The 22,690-nt window shown below is 38.1% G+C and overlaps 1 protein-coding gene and 1 long non-coding RNA gene across 6 annotated transcripts in view; one reads left to right on the forward strand and one right to left on the reverse strand.

Annotated features, from left to right (window-relative positions):
• LOC133073801 (uncharacterized) overlaps window positions 1–444 on the reverse strand; it is a 45,847-nt gene extending 45,403 nt beyond the window's left edge. For both annotated transcript variants that reach the window (XR_009697048.1, XR_009697049.1), the window contains exon 1: window positions 294–444. This is a non-coding gene — a long non-coding RNA (uncharacterized LOC133073801). The remainder of the gene's footprint in view (window positions 1–293) is intronic.
• Window positions 335–22,466, forward strand: DIPK2A (divergent protein kinase domain 2A). 4 transcript variants are annotated; one of them, XM_061167809.1, is made up of 3 exons: window positions 335–350; window positions 16,483–16,786; window positions 19,538–22,466. In XM_061167809.1, exons 2-3 carry the CDS (start codon window positions 16,540–16,542, stop codon window positions 19,867–19,869), a joined length of 579 nt encoding a protein of 192 aa, XP_061023792.1. In that variant the 5' UTR covers window positions 335–350; window positions 16,483–16,539; the 3' UTR covers window positions 19,870–22,466. The 4 variants fall into 4 exon arrangements, with proteins under 4 accessions (XP_061023792.1, XP_061023789.1, XP_061023790.1 ...); XM_061167806.1 differs by lacking the exon at window positions 335–350 and adding an exon at window positions 567–1,468; XM_061167807.1 differs by lacking the exon at window positions 335–350 and adding an exon at window positions 1,559–1,660.
• The last annotated feature ends 224 nt before the right edge of the window (window positions 22,467–22,690 follow it).

A 22,690-nucleotide genomic window follows, 5' to 3' on the forward strand; every position in this document is an offset into this window, starting at 1 on the left:
AGTAAAAGGCAACAATCAGAAAAGGATAACGGCTACGAAAAGTATTAAGTAATTTCACTCCAGGAGCTCGCGGGTTTACCCCGCCTCCAAAAGCTGGAGCCCCGCCCCGTGGAGCAACCCTGCCCGCCCCCCAAAGCCGCCCCCGGGAGCCCGCGCCGACGCTGTCTCGGCGGCGCGCTAGCTCCGCCCCGCCAGCCCCGCCCCCCTGCCCCCGCGCCCTCCCCCCGGAGAGCCAACGCGCACGAACTGGGGCGCGAGGCGTCAGGGACGCGCGGGCGCCTCGTCCTTCCCACCTTCCTACACCGTTGCTACTTTTCGGTGTGAGTCAGTCCAGCTTCTCCTCCCCTTCCGTGAGTCTCTCCTTGTCTCCTCTCAGAGACCCCGCTCGTCCCGCAGGCGGCGGCCCCCTCCGCCGCAGCTCTCGCGCGCCCAGCGGGCAGTGCGCGCGCGCGCACGGCGGCCGCGGGCGCGCGCACGGCGAGCCCCCGCGCTCCCGCCCTCCTCCCTCTGCTGTATAACTTGACTGGCTTGGAGGAGGCGCCGCCGGAGTCGGAGGGCGGGGAGCTCGGAGGAGGGAGCTCGAGAGTTGTGGAGACTAGTGACTGGGAGAAGTCGCAGCCTGCTCGGGTCGGCGGCTTCCCGCTCTCCGTCCCTCTCTCGCCGACCCACTCCGCTTCCCGCCCCAGCCCCCGCGCCTCGCTCCTTCTCTCGCCCGGGGGCCCCTGCCGGCCGCTCTCCGGGTCTCGGCGCGGCGGGGGCGCCCCGGGGGTGCGCTCGCCCTCCGGGTGCTGGCGGACGCGCGGCGGGCGGGATGTGGCGCCTGGTGCCCCCGAAGCTGGGCCGCCTGTCCCGCTCGCTGAAGCTGGCGGCGCTGGGCAGCCTGTTGGTGCTGATGGTGCTGCAGTCGCCGTCGCTGCTCGCCTCCTGGCAGCGCAACGAGCTGGCCGACCGGCGCTTCCTGCAGCTCAATAAGTGCCCGGCGTGCTTCGGAACTAGCTGGTGCCGCCGCTTTCTCAACGGGCAGGTGGTGTTCGAGGCGTGGGGCCGCCTGCGCCTGCTGGACTTCCTCAACGTGAAGAACGTCCACTTCGCGCAGTACGGCGAGCCCCGCGAGGGCGGCCGCCGCCGAGTGGTGCTCAAGCGCCTCGGCTCGCAGCGCGAGCTGGCGCAGCTCGACCAGAGTATCTGCAAGCGGGCCACCGGCCGGCCCCGCTGCGACCTGCTCCAGGCCATGCCCCGCACCGAGTTCGCGCGCCTTAACGGCGACGTGCGGCTGCTCACGCCCGAGGCGGTGGAGGGCTGGTCCGACCTGGTGCACTGCCCCTCGCAGCGCCTGCTCGACCGCCTGGTGCGCCGCTACGCCGAGACCAAGGACTCGGGCAGCTTCCTGCTCCGCAACCTCAAGGACTCGGAGCGCATGCAGCTGCTGCTGACCCTGGCCTTCAACCCCGAGCCGCTGGTGCTACAGGTAGGCGCGGGGTTCCGGTGGGGAGCGTCCTGCCGAGAGGGCCGCCCGGGGAACGGGAGTCGGGAGAGGCGGCCCCGCCCGCGCCGGGCGCCCTGTCTGGACCCGGCGCGGCGCGGCGGCGGGCGTGGGAAGGCGGCGGCGCAGGGGGACCCCGGGCGAAGTGAGGGGTTGCGATGGGCGAGCCGCCTAAGGGTGAGTCGCCTCTGGTCAGCTGGACGCGGGCGCATCTCCGATCCGACCGCGGATCCTTCCACGCCAGAGGGAGTGCGTCTCTCGTTCGCCCCCCAAATGTCTCTTCGGCGAGTTTCCTGGGGCTCTCTCTTCCTCCCTCCCTGCCTTTCTGCTTTGATCTGCCGGGGCTTGCGCTTCCGCGGCGCAGGCTGCTCACGAGTCCTTGGACCTTTCTCTTAGTTCTCTTCTCAAGTGTTTCTTGCTCTCCTCTTTAGTACCCAGCGCCGGCTGCCCTAACTTCGGCCCCGAAGTCTGTCTTTGTTTTATTCCTTAGCTCATTCACCTGGCACATCATCAGGACAGCCAGACTGGGAGGATGAGGTTGGAAAATGGGGACCATGGTCGGAGTGGAGTTCATCCTTGAGTCGTGTGGTTTGCGTGGGATTAGGAAGAGGAAAAATAAGGCACGTTGGAGTTGAGGCTGCGAGGGTGTCTGGACGGACATTTTCACGCTGATCCTGTGACCTTTTCTGTTCGTTTGGTAATTTGGCTGCAGGGAGGAGATGAAGTGTTAGGCCAGGGCAAGAAACGGGGAAAGAAGAGTCACCTCTCTCCTAGTTGACGTATTGGCTCTCTCGTGGCTTAGGGGATAGGCTGTGATCTTTCTACTGGCGGTGACGGCCAAAAAAGAAAACAGAATCCCTCAAAACTGTGTTTACCTTGGGGAAAGTTATTGAGTTTATACACATTCCCATTCGCCTTTAGTGCGGCGTCCTTGGACATTGGTTGCAACTGTGGGGGTGTGATCTCTCCTGATAACCACAGGGAAAGTTACCTTGCTCCTTCACCATACCGGTTGTGCTGTATTTCAAATACAAAGTGGGTGGGGGGGGGGGTGGGGGCAGGGGGAACATGACATAAAATTAATCCCAAGTAATGTTGATGTACTTCACTCCCTGTCTGCGCTGCTAAGAATGTCACCAATGGATGGGAGGTTTGTACTGGGTTGCATTTTTTTTTAATCTAAAGTGCATGTATAGGAATGTCCAGTATTCATTTATATGGCTTGCTTTTATCAAGTTCTTCGCTGCCCAACTTAGCCAGAAGAAACCAGCATCGTTTGATTCGTGTAGCCAAATAATTTTAACACTAAATAAGTATTTTGCCTCAAACAAAACTGTAGTAAATTTTAAGGAGTCATAGGATGTATGTAATGGGCCATTTAAAGTACAGATTGTATATTAAATGTTGTTCTCTTATCAGTAAATAGGATATAAAACTGGTTGAACGTCTCTTGAAGAAATTACTTTATTTGGTAGTTACAAAATTAGTCAGCCTCTAAAGCCTAAGTCCATATTTAATGCATATATTTTGATTTAAAACTTTTTTTTTCCATTTAAGCTGCGTTTTCTCTTTGAGAAATAGATGTTTATGTTAGCAAGTTTGGTCTCTGGAGACGGCTCTAGCAATATAGTTTGCTGAGTAGTCTGTCAAATTCTCTGGGATCCAAAAATTTAGTAAAGATAATACCTTAATAATACACAGTTTCTGCACCTATAGTAATAGCTGCATATTAAAAGGCTTTTATCATGATTCTGCTAATGTTAGAACTAACACTTTAAGAATGTTGTACATGCAGTTCTATAAACACATGTCATTTTAATAGGAGAAATATTGACATTTGATTTGCACTGAGATAAATGCTTTATTTAGGAAACACATGTTTTTGAAGCTTGAAGTTGTCTTGCCATTTTCAGTTTACTTTACAGTTGAGATTGTCAGATAGGTTTTCTGATTAACTCTTCCCTTAAACTTTTTCTTCTCTTTTCATTTTTAGTGATAGACGACTTGAAAAAAAAAATAAAAAGATCAGTTATGTTTTTGTAATTTAAACTTACTGACAGTCACTTGACCATGTGGCTAGGTGGATTATAGGATAAGAGTTTGTTTTTAGCGTATGAGGAAATACATGGCTGTTTGTAAATTGAAATGTTGATTTAGTTTTATAGCTAGTTACATGCTGTGTGAAATACAGACTTGAGGCCTTTAGTACTGGTCAATCATTGCAATGTTTATTTTTTTGACTCTATTTATATATATTTTTGGATTCATGTGTTTTTTAAAAATATTTTTAAAAGTACAAGTGTGTGTTTTACAGCTTAAAGAGGAACTCCCCCGCACCCCCCTTTTTTTTTCCTCTTTCCAGGAGAGGGAGCTACTTATTGAACAGTTGGTGAGAAACTAGATTTTTTTTTTATATTGCCCCAGAAAAAGTATTTTAAACTGAATTCATCAAGCTGTTCTTAACAAGAGTTTCCATGTAGTAAACATGCTTCCAAAAATAAACATTTAAAAATCTCTTTTGATAAGGTACTAAAGAACTGAAAAGTATGTGTGAATTTAGCCCATTCAATTTGCCTCTTCAGATTTTAAGAAACAGTAAAAAATCTGAGTTTCTATTATGCCTTGAAAGGAGACATGAATGGTATTAAATGTCTGCAAGATATGATATGGACCTAACTTATCTGTGTAAGGCTGTACAGATTTGTAGTACAAATTTCCCAATGTGAAATGATACAGAAGTATAACTCTTCCCATCGTTGGATAGTTTTACTAGCTTACAGCAGCTTATCTAGCTCTAAGGAAAAATTATAAGCATCAACAGGATCAGGCTAGAACCTTTATCTTCTACTCTGATACCTTCTTTTCCTCTTCACAGTTTTACTTTACCTAGAGGTATATTTTATAACAAGTTTGCCATAATCTTATGGGGAAAAATGCAGAGAGGGACTTTGTAATACAGTGTATGGCAGCATTCTTGGAATAGTTGAAAATGAGAGGTTGAAGTATTTCGCAAGATAGCAAGATGTTTTCTGTTACTGATAAAATTTTTACCAGTATTTGTACTTAACCTATTCTTGAATTTATAAAAATTGTGAGTGTGTGAGGGAGAAAAATACTGTCTGGATTTCCTGAAGCCCAAAATGTTATCTCTGACTTTATAACTCAGAGATAGTGAAGATGGTCTTATTTATAGAAGTAAGAAAGCTCTTTGTTTTTTAAGGGCAAGGGTGTGGGAATTTGTCTCATTTGCAGAATTTTGTCTTAAGTTTTCTAAATCATGTTTTTAATAGGATTTCTTTAATTTTTAAAGTATGTAACTATCATTGTTTAAGCTATAGATTTTAAACCTTCAGTTCTTGTAAATGACATAATACATGGAAAGCATTTTATATAGTGCTTGATGCGTAGTAAGCACTCAGTAATTAGAAAGTGTTTAGATATTAAATAAGTAAAAGTAACTTAATGATCTAATGCATTTGGTTAACAGTTTTGAAGCTTGTCTGGAATATGGATCACCTTAAAAATAGCTATGTTTTTGAATATCAACCATACCTTTACTTCACTAATTTAGTCCATTCCTACATTACAGGATGAATTTTTACAATTAAACTTGGAGTGAATGTTGTGTCTGCCCTTAAAAATAACTTCTGTAGGTGAAGAATATATCTTTAAGATGTACTAAGATGCACTTTTTGACATAAACAGATGATGGCCATTTCGCTGATTTTTTTACTTTGGACTCTTGGTAAACTTTTTTTGGGACTCCCTTTACTTACCTTTTTTTTCCTCTTTTTCTTTCTTTTTTTTTTTAACTTATCTTTAAAATGAGACAGTTGAATTAGATCCTTTCCTTTTCAGCCTCTTACACTCTCAACCTGAGTTGTCACTCTGCTTCTGAGCTTGAGCTTAACTGGTGGGTTTAAGCTCTTCCAAAAGGGAGTCAGAGGTTTGGTACTTGATTCCTGCTAGCGTATATGGGTCAGAGGCCAGATTAGCTAGCCCTATTTCAAGCTTGTCTTCCTAGCCCCAGTTTTTACACAGATGAAATCAGGTTAAAACAAATCTAAATTCGAGACTGCCTTTAAAAGAAAATAGTCTGGAGCTAAGGGTAGCTAAGGTTCTTGTGGGGCAGTGGCACCTCGAAAGGATGTTCCAGACTTTGTCTCAGGAGTTTCTTTTCAAACCAGAGTTTAAGGGGCTGCCTACTTCTCTACCAATGATTGCTGATGTGGTAACCACACTCCCAGATTTAGGCTTCAGAGATGTTTCTGGCTAGGTAGTACTGAACAGAGTACTTTTTAATCTAATAAATGAATCAGCTTATATCTAGAGGTTGTTTTTTTTTTTTTTTCCTTGTTTTTCTTCTTTTTAACAGAGGTTTTATTGACACTTGATTGTGCTTAATAACAGAGCAAACAAAAAAATAACATCTGTGTGTAACCCAGGTCTCAAAAAGGAGACTTTTATTTTGGAAAGATTGTAGAAACAGATGATCATCCATAGGAAAACACCACTTCCAGATCAATGGAGCAAAATCATTTGATACCCTGGCCTGTTTTCTGTTTATCTTCATACCTTTTGGCCATTATTAGTTCTGAGAGTGCAGAAATATTTTTTTCGTGTAATATTTGAACTATTTTCCCTCGTATTTCCATTGCATGGGTCAGCACATATTCCTCTCATACATTAATAGGGAGTCAGTTTTTCAGGGAATGATCAGAATGGTTTTTATTCTGATTTTTTGGCCTCTGATCTCTGGCTCCTTCCTGTATTGCTGTTATTGTTGCTTATTCTTCACAGAATGTTGGCATGATTTCTTTCTTTACTTTTCACACTGAAACTAATATGTCCTTAGAATATAAGCCCTGCATTTTTCCTATACATAATGAACTTTAGTAAATTATTGTGAACTGTCTTAAAACAATAAATGCTTGGCATAAAATTAGGATAGTTATTCACCCTGGTCATAGACTTTGAAAGATTTTAAATTATGTAATCAAATTTTTTATCCACGTTTTATGTCTTTTTTTTTTTTTTTTTTAGATTACAGGAGTTTATCTGAAGCAGCTGGAAGCTCTTTGGACTTACAGCCCTGGACTATAGTCAGGAGAACTGAATTTTGTTTGTTCGGTAAATAGTCTGTTAGAAGGCATTTGGATTGAAAAGGCCTTTCTAGGCAGCAAGTAGCTTAGCTGTGTGTAGGAGGCAGATATATAAATGACTAATTACAATCAGTATAGCATAATTAGCCCTACCAATAAAGATACTGTGCATCCTGTCAGATGACTCATTTAGGGAGGGAAGTCTAAGTGTACCTTCATCAGAGTGGATACCAGGGAGAATTTTACAGAGGAATTGAGTCCTGAGGATAAATGGGATTATGCCCACAGGGACCAGGAGGTGTGACAGCCGTACTGAAATAGCATTCTAGACCACCACAAAGTTGTAGGGTGGCAATGAGCAAGTCACTTGATGGTTCAGACCCTGAGTTTTTAAATGGGTAAAGTGAGGATGTTAATACTTATCCAATGAATTGTTTTAAAGGAGAGGATTATTCAGATAATATATGTAAAATAGCTTTAATTGTAAAGTTTTTTACAGTATATTATTACTTTGCACATCAGCCTGTTTCATTTTTAGACGAGTAAAGTTCCTTAGTACACCATGACATGTGTCTTAGAAATATATAAATTTTACTCTTCCCATGGCAAATGTTTAAATGTCACCATCTTTGCATATACATATATACCTCAAAATACCTATGTAGCTGCTGCTTGAGGCTGTAGTTTTTTTTGGAATAGTAATTAAAGGGGCGCTGAGGATTTGTCCCATATGTTGCTGACTATTGTATAAACATAGTTTTCATAAGGATTCAGTAATATAAACCAAATAGTTCAACTTTTCTCTGTAAGTCATAAAGTTAATAATTCTATTTGGTACATTAGTAAATAATTTTTAAAATAGAGGTTAAGTCAAGGTTTTTCTTGGCATTCTTAGACTCTGAGACGGAACCTCAAAAAATGTGTTATCTGAGGGAGATCTGACAAGAATTGTGTGGTATTGACAAGTAGTACTGGGAACTGACCTCTGTGCTAAAGATGACAGGCCAGGGCACAGTTGCGGATTCTTTGCTTTCTGGGGCATTAGGTATAGGCAGCAAACAAATGAAGAGCAAGGTAATCTTAGATTTTACATACTATAAAAGAACAAAGCAGACTCCTATAATGGAGAATTGGATTGGGGATACAATTTTAAATTCAGTGGTCAGAATTTAAGAGTGACATTTTAGTTGAGGTGTGAATGATGAGAAAAAGCCAGTGGTACAGAATTCTGAGGGCAAATTCAGAGGTTCCAAAGAAGGGTCAAGCGTGGGAGTAGAAAAACCTGGTAGAACACAGGATCATAGAACTAGACAAGGTCCATATTCTGTGTGACCTTGTAAACATGCTTAATGAGTTTAGAATTTTGTTTTCAGAGCAATAGGAAACAATAAATGTGTTTTTAGCAGGGCATGCTTTGTGGAGAATGGCTTAAGGAATCAAAGGCTTTTGCCCTGTTTGTGGGAGAAAGCTTGGTATGTATTAAGGTGGTTGCAGTGGTGGTTATGAAAAGCAGTTAGACACAGGATGTTTTGGAGAAATACCTGATAGGACTTGATGATGGGAATGTTACTGTATGGGAGAAAGAAACATAAAGGATATCCCCAGGGTTTTTGGTCTAAGCAACTACTGCTGAGGAAGCCCAGAGAAGGAATGGCTTTGGGGGAGGGAGAACTAAGAGTTTTGTTTTGGTTATATTAAATTTAAGACAAAGGAATACACATTCAAAACCAGGCACCAGGTATTTAATGTAGAGAGATACTATGCTCCTAGCAGATACTATGTTATACTTCTGAAGGGCTGTATTAATTCAGTTTGTGTTTTAAAGGGAAGAGGAGAAGTTAGTACTTTTTTATTGACAGATTATTTAAAGAAATCAGATTTTGACTAAAGAAAGTATAAAGTAGCCTTCTTAGGTTATTGGGTTCAAAAGAAGCTGCTTATACCTTTTTTCCCCCATTATTTGACAGTTTATTAGAAGTAAGTATTTGAGTATAGGGTTTCCAGGTATATCTTTCAACTTAAAAACATGGATCACAGTTGCTAGTCCTCATGAGGTTAGTTGAGAGTAGTAAATATATATTTAAAACTTGTGGCCAAGCAATTTTGGTTTCTTCTCCCCCCCCCCCTTTTTTTTTGTGTGTGGTATGGAAGAGTATTTCTTAAGATATTTATTCTAAAAGATGAGTTGTTTCTATTTAACTTGGTAGATTTTTTTGTTATTGATGTGTTTTGACATGAGTTTCTTATTTTAGATACAGCTAGCTGTTGGACATGATATTCAGTGAAATAACACAACCTTGCTATTTTTAAGACATTGCTTAATATTGTTGGAATTCTAGGTGGGTGGAAATGGCATTCAGAAAATTATTTAGTGAAATAAATGGAACATATCCTGTGACTTGAAAATCTTGAGATTACTAAGATTCTACAGTCTTTGCAATGGATTTTGGCCACTATTTGGTGGTATAAATTAAGAAGTTGAGGTCTTAAAGAAATTTTAGCAAAAATTAGGTAACCATTAAATCATTCCAGTAATTTTACTGTATTCCCCCTCTAGACAGTTCACAAAACTGTGAACACATTAGTCTGTCACCAGAACATTTGACTAATCTCTATGAACAGCTGTTATAACATGCATTACTACAATGGGATTTTGTTCAAATTTTGGCTTTTAAAAGTAATTTTGAAGCTCAGATTGAACCTCTAAGCATTTTCTGTGCTTTTGATAATTTACTCTCTAGAAATGATCTCAAGTTTAAATTGTGTGTATGAGTAGAAATGCCAATTCTTTAGAAAACCTGTAACTAGATTTTTAGACTATATGTTTGATTATGAGTTTTTTTCAAGTCATTGTCTTTTTACTAGGAATTTTCTCCTTTAAAAAAAAAAATCAGTCTTGCAGTCATGTAACACATTTCCTTTTTAGGCAAACTGCAAAGTTATGTTCTTTTTAATGGCATGTTGTGAGATAATAAATGGCTATAAAATATTTTATATTTTTTGTATTAAATTATCTTTTAAACTTAGTGTGCAAATCCCACTTTTGGTCATGTAAAGAGAGTAAAAGATAATAGAACATGAACATTTTAGAGTTGACTTTATATTTTTTTATCAGTTTTACTTACACATCCTGTGTCTCCTTTTTTCAGGACTATATTCTGATATAATAGAATAAAATTATCTAATTAATGTGGTAGGACAGTGGCTGTTGATTAAAGGATGATATTGTAAAAACTTGTTTTTCAGAATAACGTTATATACCACAGGATATTGATTAACTCCAGTAAATAAGATGTTTCTGAATGTTTAAGATTTGACACGTTTGGTTTTTTCATGGCATGTAGACTGTGTTGGAGAGTTTGTATTTTATTCTGTAATTCCCAAGGTGATCTGATCTCTGCCTCCCTCTCCAGAACCCATTGCCTCCTCATTTCACTGCAGCTTCTTTGGCCTTTTTTTTTTTTTTTTTTTCCTTTCAGTTCTGAGAAGACAGTTTCTGGCTCTAACATATTCCTCCAACATTCTTACTGCCTCATCCCCAGTCTATGTGATATTATGCTCAGCATTTAGAGCTCTCCCTAAGTAGCACTTCCTTAGAGAGGCTGTCTTTTACTATACAATTTAAAATAGGTCCCTGTTCTTCTTTCTCAACATCTTCTGTACCTTCCTGTGATTTGTAACAAATTCCAGAATTTATCATTTATATATGTTTCTAATCATCTTCCTAACTCAGGCTAAAAAGCCTTCCTAAGAACAGGATTATGTTTTATTTGCAACTCTTTACTTAGCATTTCTGATGGAGTTAGTCTTGATATAGGATTTTTTTAATTCAAGATTTTCATTCCACAGTAATTCTCAATTGCCTTTTACTCCAGCTTCTTGTAGTAGTCAGTGAGATGTGAGTTGACCTTATCTGCAATTCCAAATTTAAAACGTGAAGAAAAATAGGCCTTGTCAAGTTAAAAAACAAATGTGAAAACACATGAGGTAATTTATGTGCTTTATCCAACTTGGGATGAGTAAGCTTATGGTATTTTTGCAGCGAAAGGTTTTCTCGTGAGGTGCTATCCCAAAGTCCTTGAAGCATTGCGTAATGAGTGTGAAACACACATACTGTCACCTTTCCAAAATTTGAAAACTTCTGAAACAGGGATGTTGGGATCAAGCGATTATATTAGCCTGACTTCACCTCTTAATAGTTGCGTGTGTGTATGTATGCATGCTCAGTCATGTCCAACTCTTTGTGAGCTCATAGACTGTAGCCTGCCAGCCTTCTCTGTCCATGGGATTATCCCAGCAAGAATCCTGGAGTGGGTTACCATTTCCTCCTCCGGGGGATCCTTCCCGACCCAGGGGTCAAACTTGCAGTTCCCATGTGTTTTGTGGCTCCTGCGTTGGCAGGAGGATTCTTCACCACGAGCTACTAGGGAAGCCCCACTACTTTTGTGACTTGAGGCAACTCACTTAAGGTATATGCTGATAAAGTTGAACTGTATTTAAAACTTGAGTACCCTCCAACTCTAGAATTTTTAGATTGCACGTCCCATTTGGTCACATGAAAAGTCCACAAAGCGTTGTGACTTTTGGTTTTAATCAATAGATGTGATAGATATGTCAGCGTTTAGAATTTACTTTGTGGTACTTACCTATTATAAATGAAAATCAAATTACAATTCTGTGTTTATGTATGTACATACTACCAAGTTTTAAATGTTCTATGTATTTAGTGCTTGTATATCACTAGACATCTCTCATAGCACTGAGCCTTTTTGCAGTTTAGCATTTCATACTTTTTTCCCTTTGATGGCCCTGATGAATAGGGGGCAAGTATTATTCCAGTTTTACAAAGAGACTAAAGTGCTAAAACGTTTTGACTTTGCCACCCTCACACAGCTAGTGAGATGCAGAGGTAAAGGTGGAACTTAGAAGGTAGACTAGTGATTTCAAGTCTATTCTGCTTATACCCTGTTTTACCCTTTAAATATAGAAATTTTATATTATGTATCTTAAAGAATAGAAAATATCTGAATTGTCTCTTTACTATATTGATTGTATGTATTTTATTTTCTCATAAAATGAAGATGATCCTAGTAGTTTCTGAAACCTTGATTTTAAGGTTTCAGAACCTAGACATGATGATATATCTTAGGTTTCATATTCAAAATACTATGTTAATTAACAGTGAAAGCATTTAATGTTGCTTTAAATCTTAGAGTTAAGCATTTTTGACTTGATACTTAAATTTCCATTTTTAATTATTACATTGGTAGTAACACTCAAAACTTTTTCTTTGGGTGGTCACCCACTTAATGTAAAAAAAAAAGCAATAATAGAGTAGTAAATATGTTTTTTAACCATTTTGTGTAATCTTAAACTAATACTTAGTTATAACTTTGCATACTGTATGACATATTCAAACCTGATGAAAAACCCTGAACAATTAATTGGAGTGCCTCCAATCCAGTTAGAATTTAAACCATTCTAGGTTTAAAGACTCCCTTTCAGATGAAAAGTATTTGTATGCATTTTTTCACTAGTAAATAATCCTGTAAAAAACACACATTTTCTCAGACAGCTCAAGATCAAAAAACAAACAACCCCATCAAAAAATGGACAGAAGATCTAAGCAGACATTTCTCCAAAGAAGACAAACAGATGGCCAAAAGGCACATGAGAAGATGCTCAGCACCCCTACTAGAAAAATCAAATCACAACTGTAATGACTTAGCACCCCACACTGGTCAGAATGACTGTCATCAAATAGTCCACAAATAATAAATGCTGGAGAGTGTGAGAAGAATAGGGAACCCTCCTACACTGTTGGTGGGAGTATAAATTGGTGCAACCACTATGGAGGATGGTATGGAGGTTCCTTAAAAAACTGAAAATAGAGTTGCCATGAAAGAAAGTAAAAGTGTTAGTCGCTCAGTCATGTCTGATTCTTTGAGACCCCATGGTCTCTAGCCCACCAGGCTCTTCTGTCTGTGGAATTCTCCAGGCAAGAACACTGGAATGGGTTGCCATTCCTTTCTCCAGGGGGTCTTCCTGACCCAGGGATTGAACCCAGGTCTCCTGCATTGCGGGCAGATTCTCTACCAACTGAGCCACCAGGGAAGCCCATATGGGAAGCTACCAGGGAAGAGTTACCATATGGTTCTGCAATCCTGCTCCGAGGCATATATCCAGAGAAAACCATAATTCCAAAATATACATGTATCCTACGGTTCCTTGCGGCACTATTTAGAATAACCAAGATATGGAAGCAACCTAAATATCCACCTACAGATGAATGGATCAAGAAGATGTGGTATATATACACAACGTGATATTACTCAGCCATAAAAAGAATGAACTAATGGCATTTGCAGCGACAGAGATGGACCCAGAGATGATCATACTAAGTGAAGTAAGCAAGACAAAGTCAAATCATATTAATATTGTTTATATGTGGAATCTTAAAAAAAAAAAGGATACAGATGAGCTTACTTCAAAAACAGAGACTTGTACACTTTTGAAAACAAATTTATGATTACCAAAAGGAAGTGGGTGGGAGATAAATTAGGAGGTTGGGATTAACATAAACTCACTGCTACATATAACTAGATAACCAACAAGAACCTACTCTAGCATAGGAACTATACTCAATATTTTGAAATAACCTATAAGGGAAAAGAATGAAAACTCAAATCGCTGTGCTGTACAATAGAAACTAACATAATATTGTAAATCACCTATACATCAACAAAAAGTAAAAATGAAACACACATTTTATTTCAAGGTACTTGAAATGTGTGCCTGTTGTGTTAGGCAGTTTGAAAATCTGCCTAGCACAATGGGCAGATTTTTAAGATTTTGTTTAAAGAAAAAAAAAAGTGGACCTCAGCAGTATACTTCTTATCCTAGCTACTGTGTTTTATGCACTGTGGGAGTTTGGTAATCAGGAAGTAAGATGTTCTGTTTCTTATTGCTTGATATATTTAATAAATCCAAGTGGTAACATCTTAAAATTTTTGTCTCTCAAACTCTGCTTGCTCATGGTACATTTGATTCTATGCCAGATTGTTTTAAATACAAATTATAAATATTTTGGCTTCGTTGGAGCATTTTTAATAGAATGCTTAGTAGAATTCTGTTCTTATTAATGAAGTATAACTTTTGGTTATTCAATGAAAAGCTCTTTTCATATGAGCAAGTGATATGAATTCATTTGTTAAAGTTCTTCCAAAAGATTTGGTAGCAAATTATATGAAAGAATTGTGCTCTTCTTAAAATGAGGCATAACATGATTTCATTTAACATTGTCAGAAATTGCTGTATGAATATAAAGTTGCTCAATATGACATTTGTTCATATATTTTATTCTCTTCCATGAGAGTGAGTAATGAGGTATATATTTGACTGTCGTTCACTTGGAAAGGTTCCAAAAACAAGGAGGCATTTGTACATGTGCAGATGTTGGCAGGGTTCCCTTTTCTCCTGTTGTCAAAGACCATTTTAGTTTCACAAAGATATGTTTGTATCTGTTTGACAATATGGCATGTGAATAATATACCAATAGTGTTTGTGGAGGAGTTCTTTATTTTTTGCACTGCAAAACTATATAATCTCACATACTTAGTTATTTTCAGTGCTTTTGTTTTATATATCAGATTTTATACATGAATACTTCTGAGAAATAGTTAAATCTGTTGTAATCATTTTGCCTATAAATTTTCAAGTTTATGGAGGTATTTTAAGTTGGGAGGAAAAGCTGAAAATAACGTATGGTCAGCAGTTTTTGCATGTCACATTGGAAATGAGCAATCTGTCACTTTCCCCAGTGCCCACAAGAAGTTTTAAAATCTCAGATAAGATCAAAAATGTACTTTCCTCTAATTACTAAAGAATCAGATATTGTCTGTGAATAAAATTGAATTAATTAGTTTACTATATTTAAAGATTCATACTAGCATATCTAAATTTTTAATTTACATAATTAATATATGACAAAACTGCAGATATTGAAATTTAAATGGAAAAGGTATACATACAAAGAACAAATACAGTTATTCTACATTGATAGAGTTAAAAGGAAGCACAAATGAAAATAGGCAATTATGGATGAAGGCATCTATAAATCTTTTGTTTTAAGGTTGATAAAAGTTTTAAAGTAAGAGTGTTACTGAGTTTTGTCAATTTTATAAAAGCTCAGAGTAAAATTAATATCACCCACCTACTTTTCTTGTGTTCCCAGAAGAGTCTCATCTCTGGCTCTTATGTAGATTGTTCAATTTTTAGCAATAGACATAGGCTATATTTATATTTATATTCTATAGTGTTTTGGTTTGTTTCCTCTGCAATCTGTGTAAATATCATCTGCATGATTTCTTCCTCTAATTTAAGGAAAGGGACTATACTGAAAGAGCTTCCCTAGTGGCTCAGCTGGTAAAGAATCTGCCTGCAATGTGGGAGACCTGGGTTTGATCCCTGGGTTGGGAAGATCCCCTGGAGAAGGAAATGGCTGCCCACTCCAGTGTTCTGGCCTGGAGAATTCCATGGACTTGTATAATCCATGGGGTCACAAAGAATTGGACATGACTGAGTGACTTTCACTTCACTATTCTGAAAAATAGCTCTTTAAAAACACCTCTGGTCACGTGATCTTCCAAAAGTTGTTGCATTACTTCCCACCCTTTTGCTCTTTGCTCAACTTGTAGCTGGGTGTTACAGTACTACAGAATACTTTAGAATAAGCCTGCCATTTTACTTAGGTTGAAAATAACTTGTTCATAATCCTGGAAGACTTTTGTTTTAGGATGTTAATCTCCCTAGTAGTTAAAAAAATCCATTAGAAAATCTTGGCAAGATCAGGAGAATAAATAATTTTGACGTTGGATTTAAGGTGAATAGACAATATGGTGACATTGGAAAGGGAAGCAAGGCTAACTTGGCATCAGAGATACTTGGAGTGGAGATTGCACTGTGGGTTACCAGACTGCTCTTTACCAACCTGTGGGTACAGATTAGAAGACATTTCCCAAGAATCTTTCTCTGCATTCCTCTCCTGCCTGCTTCTGCACTAGATGAAGTCCCTATTAAATACTCTCTCAGGACCAGAACCATTTTTTAGTAACTAATGCTTAATTGCACTCATAGTTATTTGTTTGGTATTTGTCTTCTAAAATTTCTGTTTGAGAGACTAGTTCACTCTTAACTGCCAGCATAACAGAGTGCCTGATGCCTGGTAACACTTGCTGGCTAATAGGTGTGCAGTCCTGTTCATTCAAAAGAAAGTTTCGGTTGATTGTATGTACATGAGTCAAAAAGATAAAGGAAAGCATCTGTACTTTTAGATCTGGTAATAAAGAAGGCGTCTTGAGTTTTGTTGATTGGTTTGATTCTGAGATTTCGATAAGCAAGACTTATTTTAGCTTTATAATGTGAGGTAATCTATTAAAAAATTTCAAGTCCATAGTAATGGTATGAGTTAAGAAAGAAAGTTACTCACAGACCTAGAGAACAGACTTGTGTTTGCCAAAGGGGGGAAGGGTAGGGGTGAACTTGGACTTAGCGGATGCAAACTATTAAATATAGAATTGGATAAATAACAAGATGCTACTGTGTAGCACAGGGAACTGTATTCAATATCCTGAGATAAACCATAATAGAAAAGAATATTTTTTAAAAAGAATGTATATATACATATAACTGAATCACTTTGCTGTATAACAGAAATTAACATCACATTTTAAATTAATTATGCCTCAATTAAAAAAAAAAGTTTATCTCTTTTGAACTATTGAATATAACAAGAAAATCCAAGCTCATGCCTAGCAGAAATCTCTACTGTGAGAATCTGGGGATAGACCTAGTATATCCTCACCAGAATGTCTTGTAATAAAGATAATTCTTTCGTAGAGTTTTCCATCTGATGAAGGTTGGCCATTTGCAAAATATCTTGGAGCTTGTGGAAGAATGGTGGCTGTAAATTATGTTGGAGAAGAACTGTGGAGTTACTTTAATGCACCATGGGAGAAACGAGTTGACCTCGCTTGGCAATTAATGGAAATAGCAGAGCAGCTCACAAACAATGACTTTGAATTTGCACTCTACCTCCTGGACGTCAGCTTTGACAATTTTGCTGTTGGTCCTAGAGATGGGAAGGTAATCATTGTGGATGCTGAAAATGTTTTGGTTGCTGACAAAAGGTTAATCAGACAAAGTAAGTATATAACTTGTAGATTTTTTTTCTATGTCAGATGTTTACATTTATATGAAGCAGATTTTTAAAACTTCCTCCTTAGAAAGCAACCTTGCATCTTTCTTTGTTTTATTTGACTGGTAAACAAATACTGATTTATTAGAGTTGTACTCTTAATCACAGTTTGCCCATATATAGTAAAACATAGTTCATGTTCAAATGGACCCAGATGTACTGTATGTGGGGTGTGTGTGTGTGTACATGTCTTTTTCATACCGTCTGCTGTGTGCTGTGGTTTAGGACTATAATCCAGAATTAAGTTTTTATTTAGTTAAAGGCTACCAGAGAGACTATACTGCTTTTGTGGAGTCTGTTTTTCTATGCATTCTCTTACACTGGTATTCTGTGTTTCGTTTTTCTGTGAGGTCCTTCCAGTGATTCTTTTTTTCCTTTTTAACCATGTAGATGATTCCTAGCACTGCAGATCTCTAACTTTGGTTTGACATTAAACTTTGCTTTCATTTATTTATGAGCTCTTCACTGGATAGGTGGGCAGAATGTCTAAAGTGTTTTGAAAATTGTCATAGGAATTTTAGTTTCAAGGACAAAGCCTGTGGTTCTATAACTAATGTACTTAGTGAAAGAAACTGAAGGGTTGTTCCATAGTAAAAACCTTGTATTTTTAATCCCCTCCTGTCATGTGGGTCTGTTGATGAAGAGACCAAAAGTTTGTGGCACCTGTGGAATGCAGTGAATGTAACAGCAATGTATTAGGTTGACACATTTTACATTATCTCGGCTTATCTTGTTAAATACTTGATTTTTCTCAATGCCCTGTTCTGATTCCATACTCACAAAACTACTTTCTGATTCTTTCTTATATGCCATGCAGATCCTTTCACAGGGAGTGGATGCCCCGTTCTGGAGTACATCATTACCCACTTAACCTCTTTATACATTTGTGGAAGCTTAAACTGTGCTTTTTTTTTTTTTTTTCAAGTGTTCAGTTTTGTTTTTTTTTTTTAAGATATACACAGAGTTCTGTGACTTGCCTAAACTCTGCAACATTATTATTCCAGTATTTGTAAAAATAATTTTTTTGTAAAAAAAAATTTTTTTTTAACGTGAACATTCCTGGAATACATGTTACAATTTTGTACCAATTAATTCCTGACCTTGGATGAATACAGTATAGTTTCTGTATTTTTGCATTTCATACGGTGAGCATTGCTCCAGTGCTTTTTTAGCTCTGGCTTATTCTTTTCAAATGTCTCACGGTAGAGTTGGCTAAATAGACACTTTGCAAAAGGCTGTATTTATTTATTCACCCTCTTTTCTTAATTCTTTCTAGTAAATGACCTTTACAGGGAAATTGTGGTTTTGTTGTGGCAACTCCCTTAATGTCCTTCCCTTTATCATCCAAACTAGTAAAAGTGATACACATTTATTTTTTTCAGACAAAATAGATCCTTCATTGGGAACTTTTTGCATCAGTTAGTTTCTTCAACTTCCCACCCACCTTCTTAAAATCTAGTTTTTCTTACTTTCCCATAAACAAGTATGCATAACATTCTTTCCTGCGTTCCCTCTATTTTTAAAAGTTGCTTATTGCCTTTCTCTACTTCCTCAGCTTCCATGCATTTCTCAGCCCATTAAACCTGACTTAGAAGATCACGTTACTATTTGCAGTCACCCAATTGGCAAATTTGTGAGTGACTGATTAGTAACAGCTTTCTGAAATTATTTCCTCCTTTGGTTTCCTTCTACTCAGGTAGTTACTTTTTCAAAACATAAATCTGATCTTAGCACTCCCTTCCTTAATGCTTGTATTGACTTCCAGTGGTTTGTCAAGTACAATTCATACACTTTACCAGAGAATAATCTATGTGACTTGGCCCTGTTCTGCTTCGTTTTTAACATAACTGCAGTGCCCTTAATGCTTCAGCTGCAGTGGCCTTTTAGTTTCTTGAATGAACCTTTCCAGTGAATACCTCACAGCTACTTTATATTACTCTGTATGTATAAAATATTAATATTATGTTAATAGTGTCTACTTTGTCATCCAGTTAGAACCTCGGAGTTTACTGTTAATTTTTGTATCAAGTGTTTCTGCAATCTGACTTTTTCTCCTGGACCTTCTTTAGTTGTTGTCATCATCCTAGCACCTCCAGTCTTCAGCCCAGAGTTACATTTCTATTAGACAGATCATGGTCCTGACCACAGGAGATGCAACCTATTCCTCTAGCATTGTCTGTGCCTCCTCCCCAGTCACCTGTCTCATGGTGTGGCCACAGTGAATTTATTATTTCCCGTACCAGCTGGGCCAACCCCCTAGATCCATGCCTTTGTACATACTGTACCCTGGGGCTAGCATGCTGTTTTCCCTCTTTTCAGACTTGTTTATCTTTCAAAACCTAAATCAGTTGTTCTCTGTGCAGCTTTCTGCAGTCCCAGGCCAGATGCTGCTTCCTCTGTACTCATGGAGCACCATGTCAGACTTGTACGTGGCCCTTTCTTTGTATCGTGGAGAGTTTCACTCTAAGCTGAACCCTTTGGTCTTTAGTATGTAGGGACCTTGTCTGATCCTTCTCCCCTGCCTTGGTGGACTCCTCATAAGTGTTTTTGTAGAAATTAATATATTTAAATGTTTAATGTAATATAGTTTTAAGAGCCAGCATTACTGTGTTCATTAGTCAAATGTTACATTTTGGGAAACAATGGAAAGTCTTCTAAAATGTATTTTTCTCTTTCTTCTTCTTTACCTTTTCACAGATAAGCCTGAAAATTGGGATGTATGGTATGAAAGCAAATTTGATGACTGTGATAAGGAGGCTTGCTTATCATTTTCAAAAGAAATTCTTTGTGCTCGAGCCACTGTGGACCACAATTATTATGCTGTTTGTCAGAACCTCTTATCCAGACATGCCACCTGGCGTGGCACTTCTGGAGGACTCCTCCACGATCCGCCAAGTGAAATTGCCAAAGACGGCCGCCTCGAGGCCTTGCTGGATGAGTGCGCCAACCCAAAGAAGCGCTATGGCAGATTCCAGGCTGCGAAAGAACTGCGTGAATATCTAGCACAACTAAGTAACAATGTGAGGTAGTCTACGGTGAACTTGTCTTTGCGTTTCTTCATTTACATAGCACTGGCTAAAAGGAAAACTACCAAAAACTATCTGGAAAAATGAAATTTGGAAGTAATACTTCCAAATGGATGATAAACTTGCACTGACAGATCTTATGTTAACATCCACCAAAATAAGACATGATTTCAAAAATCACACGATGCTTCTGCAGACAAGTTTGTTCTTAAACTTTGGAGGCTTGAGCTCTCATTGACCGCTTCAGCCCCTGAATGCCTGACTGGATTAATGAGTATTGTTAAGCTATTGGAAATGAGTCTGATAGTTGTATTGGCTTGTGTATCAAAGGGTACTTGGTACTTGACTTAGTTTGCATTAATGTCATGATTTTGTGAATCTCTTTTATTTACTTTGAATATCAAGTTAAATTGGCCTGTTTTATAGGCTACTTTTTCCTTCTGGTGTATAGGGTTTTTTTTTTTTTTTTCTCTTCCATTTTTATGTTTTTTATTAAATTTTTACACATTCAGGTTACTATAGGTGTTCATTTACAGTTGGGCTAGTTTTCATTCAGGGCTATGTGGTACATATTTACCGTTAGGATTCCCAGGTTTACTGTGTTTTTTTTTTTTTTTGAAAAAACAGCATTCAGTTTTCAGAAAACTGAATATTTTATTGTGTAAATACTTATATTTCTTCCCACTTTCTGTGGTTTCACCATTGCATGAGATCATTTAAGGTTATTTAACAGTTACATCCCTCTATGCCAATAAATTATAACTGTACACTTAATATGAACTTTGGCATATGTTGCAAAATGTCATTTTTGTCCCTTAAAATGCTTTAAGAGTATACTAGCAATCTATACCTTGATGTTAATTTAATTGAGAGGAAAAAATAAACAGTATTTTTTAAATGCTAACTTGTCGAGGATAGTAATGCATATGCCAAAGAAATATTAGACCTAGTCCTAGATTTTTAAATTGGTCACCTACTTATTCTTACTATCCTACTTCCAATACTTTGAGTCTGTCATTATTAAATTCATATCTTCCTGGTTATTCTTTAATGTTGAAAAATCGTGCTACTGCTTCCAAACATATGTAACTTAAGTTACATTTTTGTAACTTAAGCGTGATAGTTTTGCAAAAATCAGCGTGGTAGTCATTGTTTGAGTTTAATCTGGCATCATAACATTTTATTTATTGATGGACTAGTAATTCTAACTATAAAGCAGACAGGTTTAGCCATTCTGTCCAATTTGGTCTTCATTTCCCAATTGTTAACCATCAACAACATCAAATTTAAGTATGTGGATAAAAATTAACAAATGTGTGAAATTTCTCCCGGCTGTTTTTTACAGTTAAAATATATGTATATATAAATTGGCTAAAGCTAATGTAGGTGATATTTTTCTGTTTGAAATCGTAACTTTTGTTTACAGCAAAGTTTGATGTAGTGTGCAGTATTTAGTTCTAGACTGATCTTATTCTAATCAGAACATGATTAAAGTATGCACAACCAAAGCCAAGCTTTTCTTTTTCATTCATTCAGCAACTATTTATTGAGCATCAACTCTGTGCCAGGTGCATTACTAGCTGCTACACACTGTCTGAACATGACATATGGTTAAGTAACTTTACATTGATTATCAAAGACTTTCATGTGGATGTTTCTTAAGTTGAAATAGCATTCATTAGGATGTTGCTTTCATGTTCTTTTACTGTTGTGATGGAAGTTCTACCTGTACTATCTATAACGGTTGCTAAAGAAAGAGCAGGAGGAAATCAATAAAGTTAACCCCAGTTTAAAAACTGGAAGAAGGGTAAGATCTCTTCATTACAAAATACACTGCATTATGTTAATTTTTATACGTCAGTACATTACATATGCCAACTAGCCCTCAAAGAAATATTCAAGTGCTGTAAATTTTACAAGCTGACTTTTTACAGCTTTGGAAAACTTTTGAGGGGAGTAGGTAAAATTACTTGTCAGACATTCGCCTCTTGCCCAAAACTTTGAAAAAAAGACACGTTTCAAAATGAAGCACCTTTTATATTTGTAGAAGTATTCATTTCGAACCTTAGAATGCCAGTCATTAGAGCAGTTGTCTTACCGTTTAGCAGACACTGATCTTACTTTTTGGAAGGGCGTCTGTGATCGCAGAGTGGGAGGTGAGAAAACAGCGCCAGCAGTGATTGCTCCTTGAGGTGGTTTTTGATAACTGCCGTTTCCCCCGTGAGATTATGTGCGATTTCTTTTATCTTTGGAAAAGTTGAGGAGAAGATAATAAAAGAATTAGGAATTTTAAATTACAGGGAAAAATATATATGTGAAAAGCAATAAATATTTTGTTCACTTTGCTATCAAGATGTTCACTATCAGATATTTATTATACAGTAGCAATTTATATTTTTAATCATTGCCCATTAATAGACACAGTAAAATATTTTTGAATCAGACATTTGGGGTTTGTATGTGCATTAAAATTGTCTTTTGTACTGTAAGTTACTGTTTAATTTGAATATTTTATCAGAACTGTCTCCCTGTGCCTTTATAATATAAAGTTGTTTCTACAACTTTTAATAATCTTAATAAAGAATACTTTAAGAATCACACTTTTCAGACTATCTCTTAACTTCAAATATACAACTTTTTCTTGAATGTCAAGTGAGATAATATAGATAAGGGTTTTTTTTTCTCTTGCATGTACTTTGATATAATTTTGAGAAACTATCTGGTTGGGTGTGAGCTAGACTTACGGTATGTTTGTCTTCTGTTTTTCTGTAGTAGTTGGTGACTTTACAGTTTTACTGCTAAAATGAAATTAAAAGCTTCATTA

Source organism: Dama dama, chromosome 19, assembly GCF_033118175.1.
Source record: "Dama dama isolate Ldn47 chromosome 19, ASM3311817v1, whole genome shotgun sequence".
NCBI classification, from domain to species: Eukaryota; Metazoa; Chordata; class Mammalia; order Artiodactyla; family Cervidae; genus Dama; species Dama dama.

Coding starts and splice junctions, on each gene's coding strand:
- DIPK2A (XM_061167806.1), top strand. CDS start 812: ATGTGGCGCCTGGTGCCCCCGAAGCTGGGCCGCCTGTCCCGCTCGCTG. Junction 1,469..16,482: donor CCGAGCCGCTGGTGCTACAG/GTAGGCGCGGGG, acceptor ATTCTTTCGTAG/AGTTTTCCATCTGATGAAGG. Junction 16,787..19,537: donor CAAAAGGTTAATCAGACAAA/GTAAGTATATAA, acceptor ACCTTTTCACAG/ATAAGCCTGAAAATTGGGAT.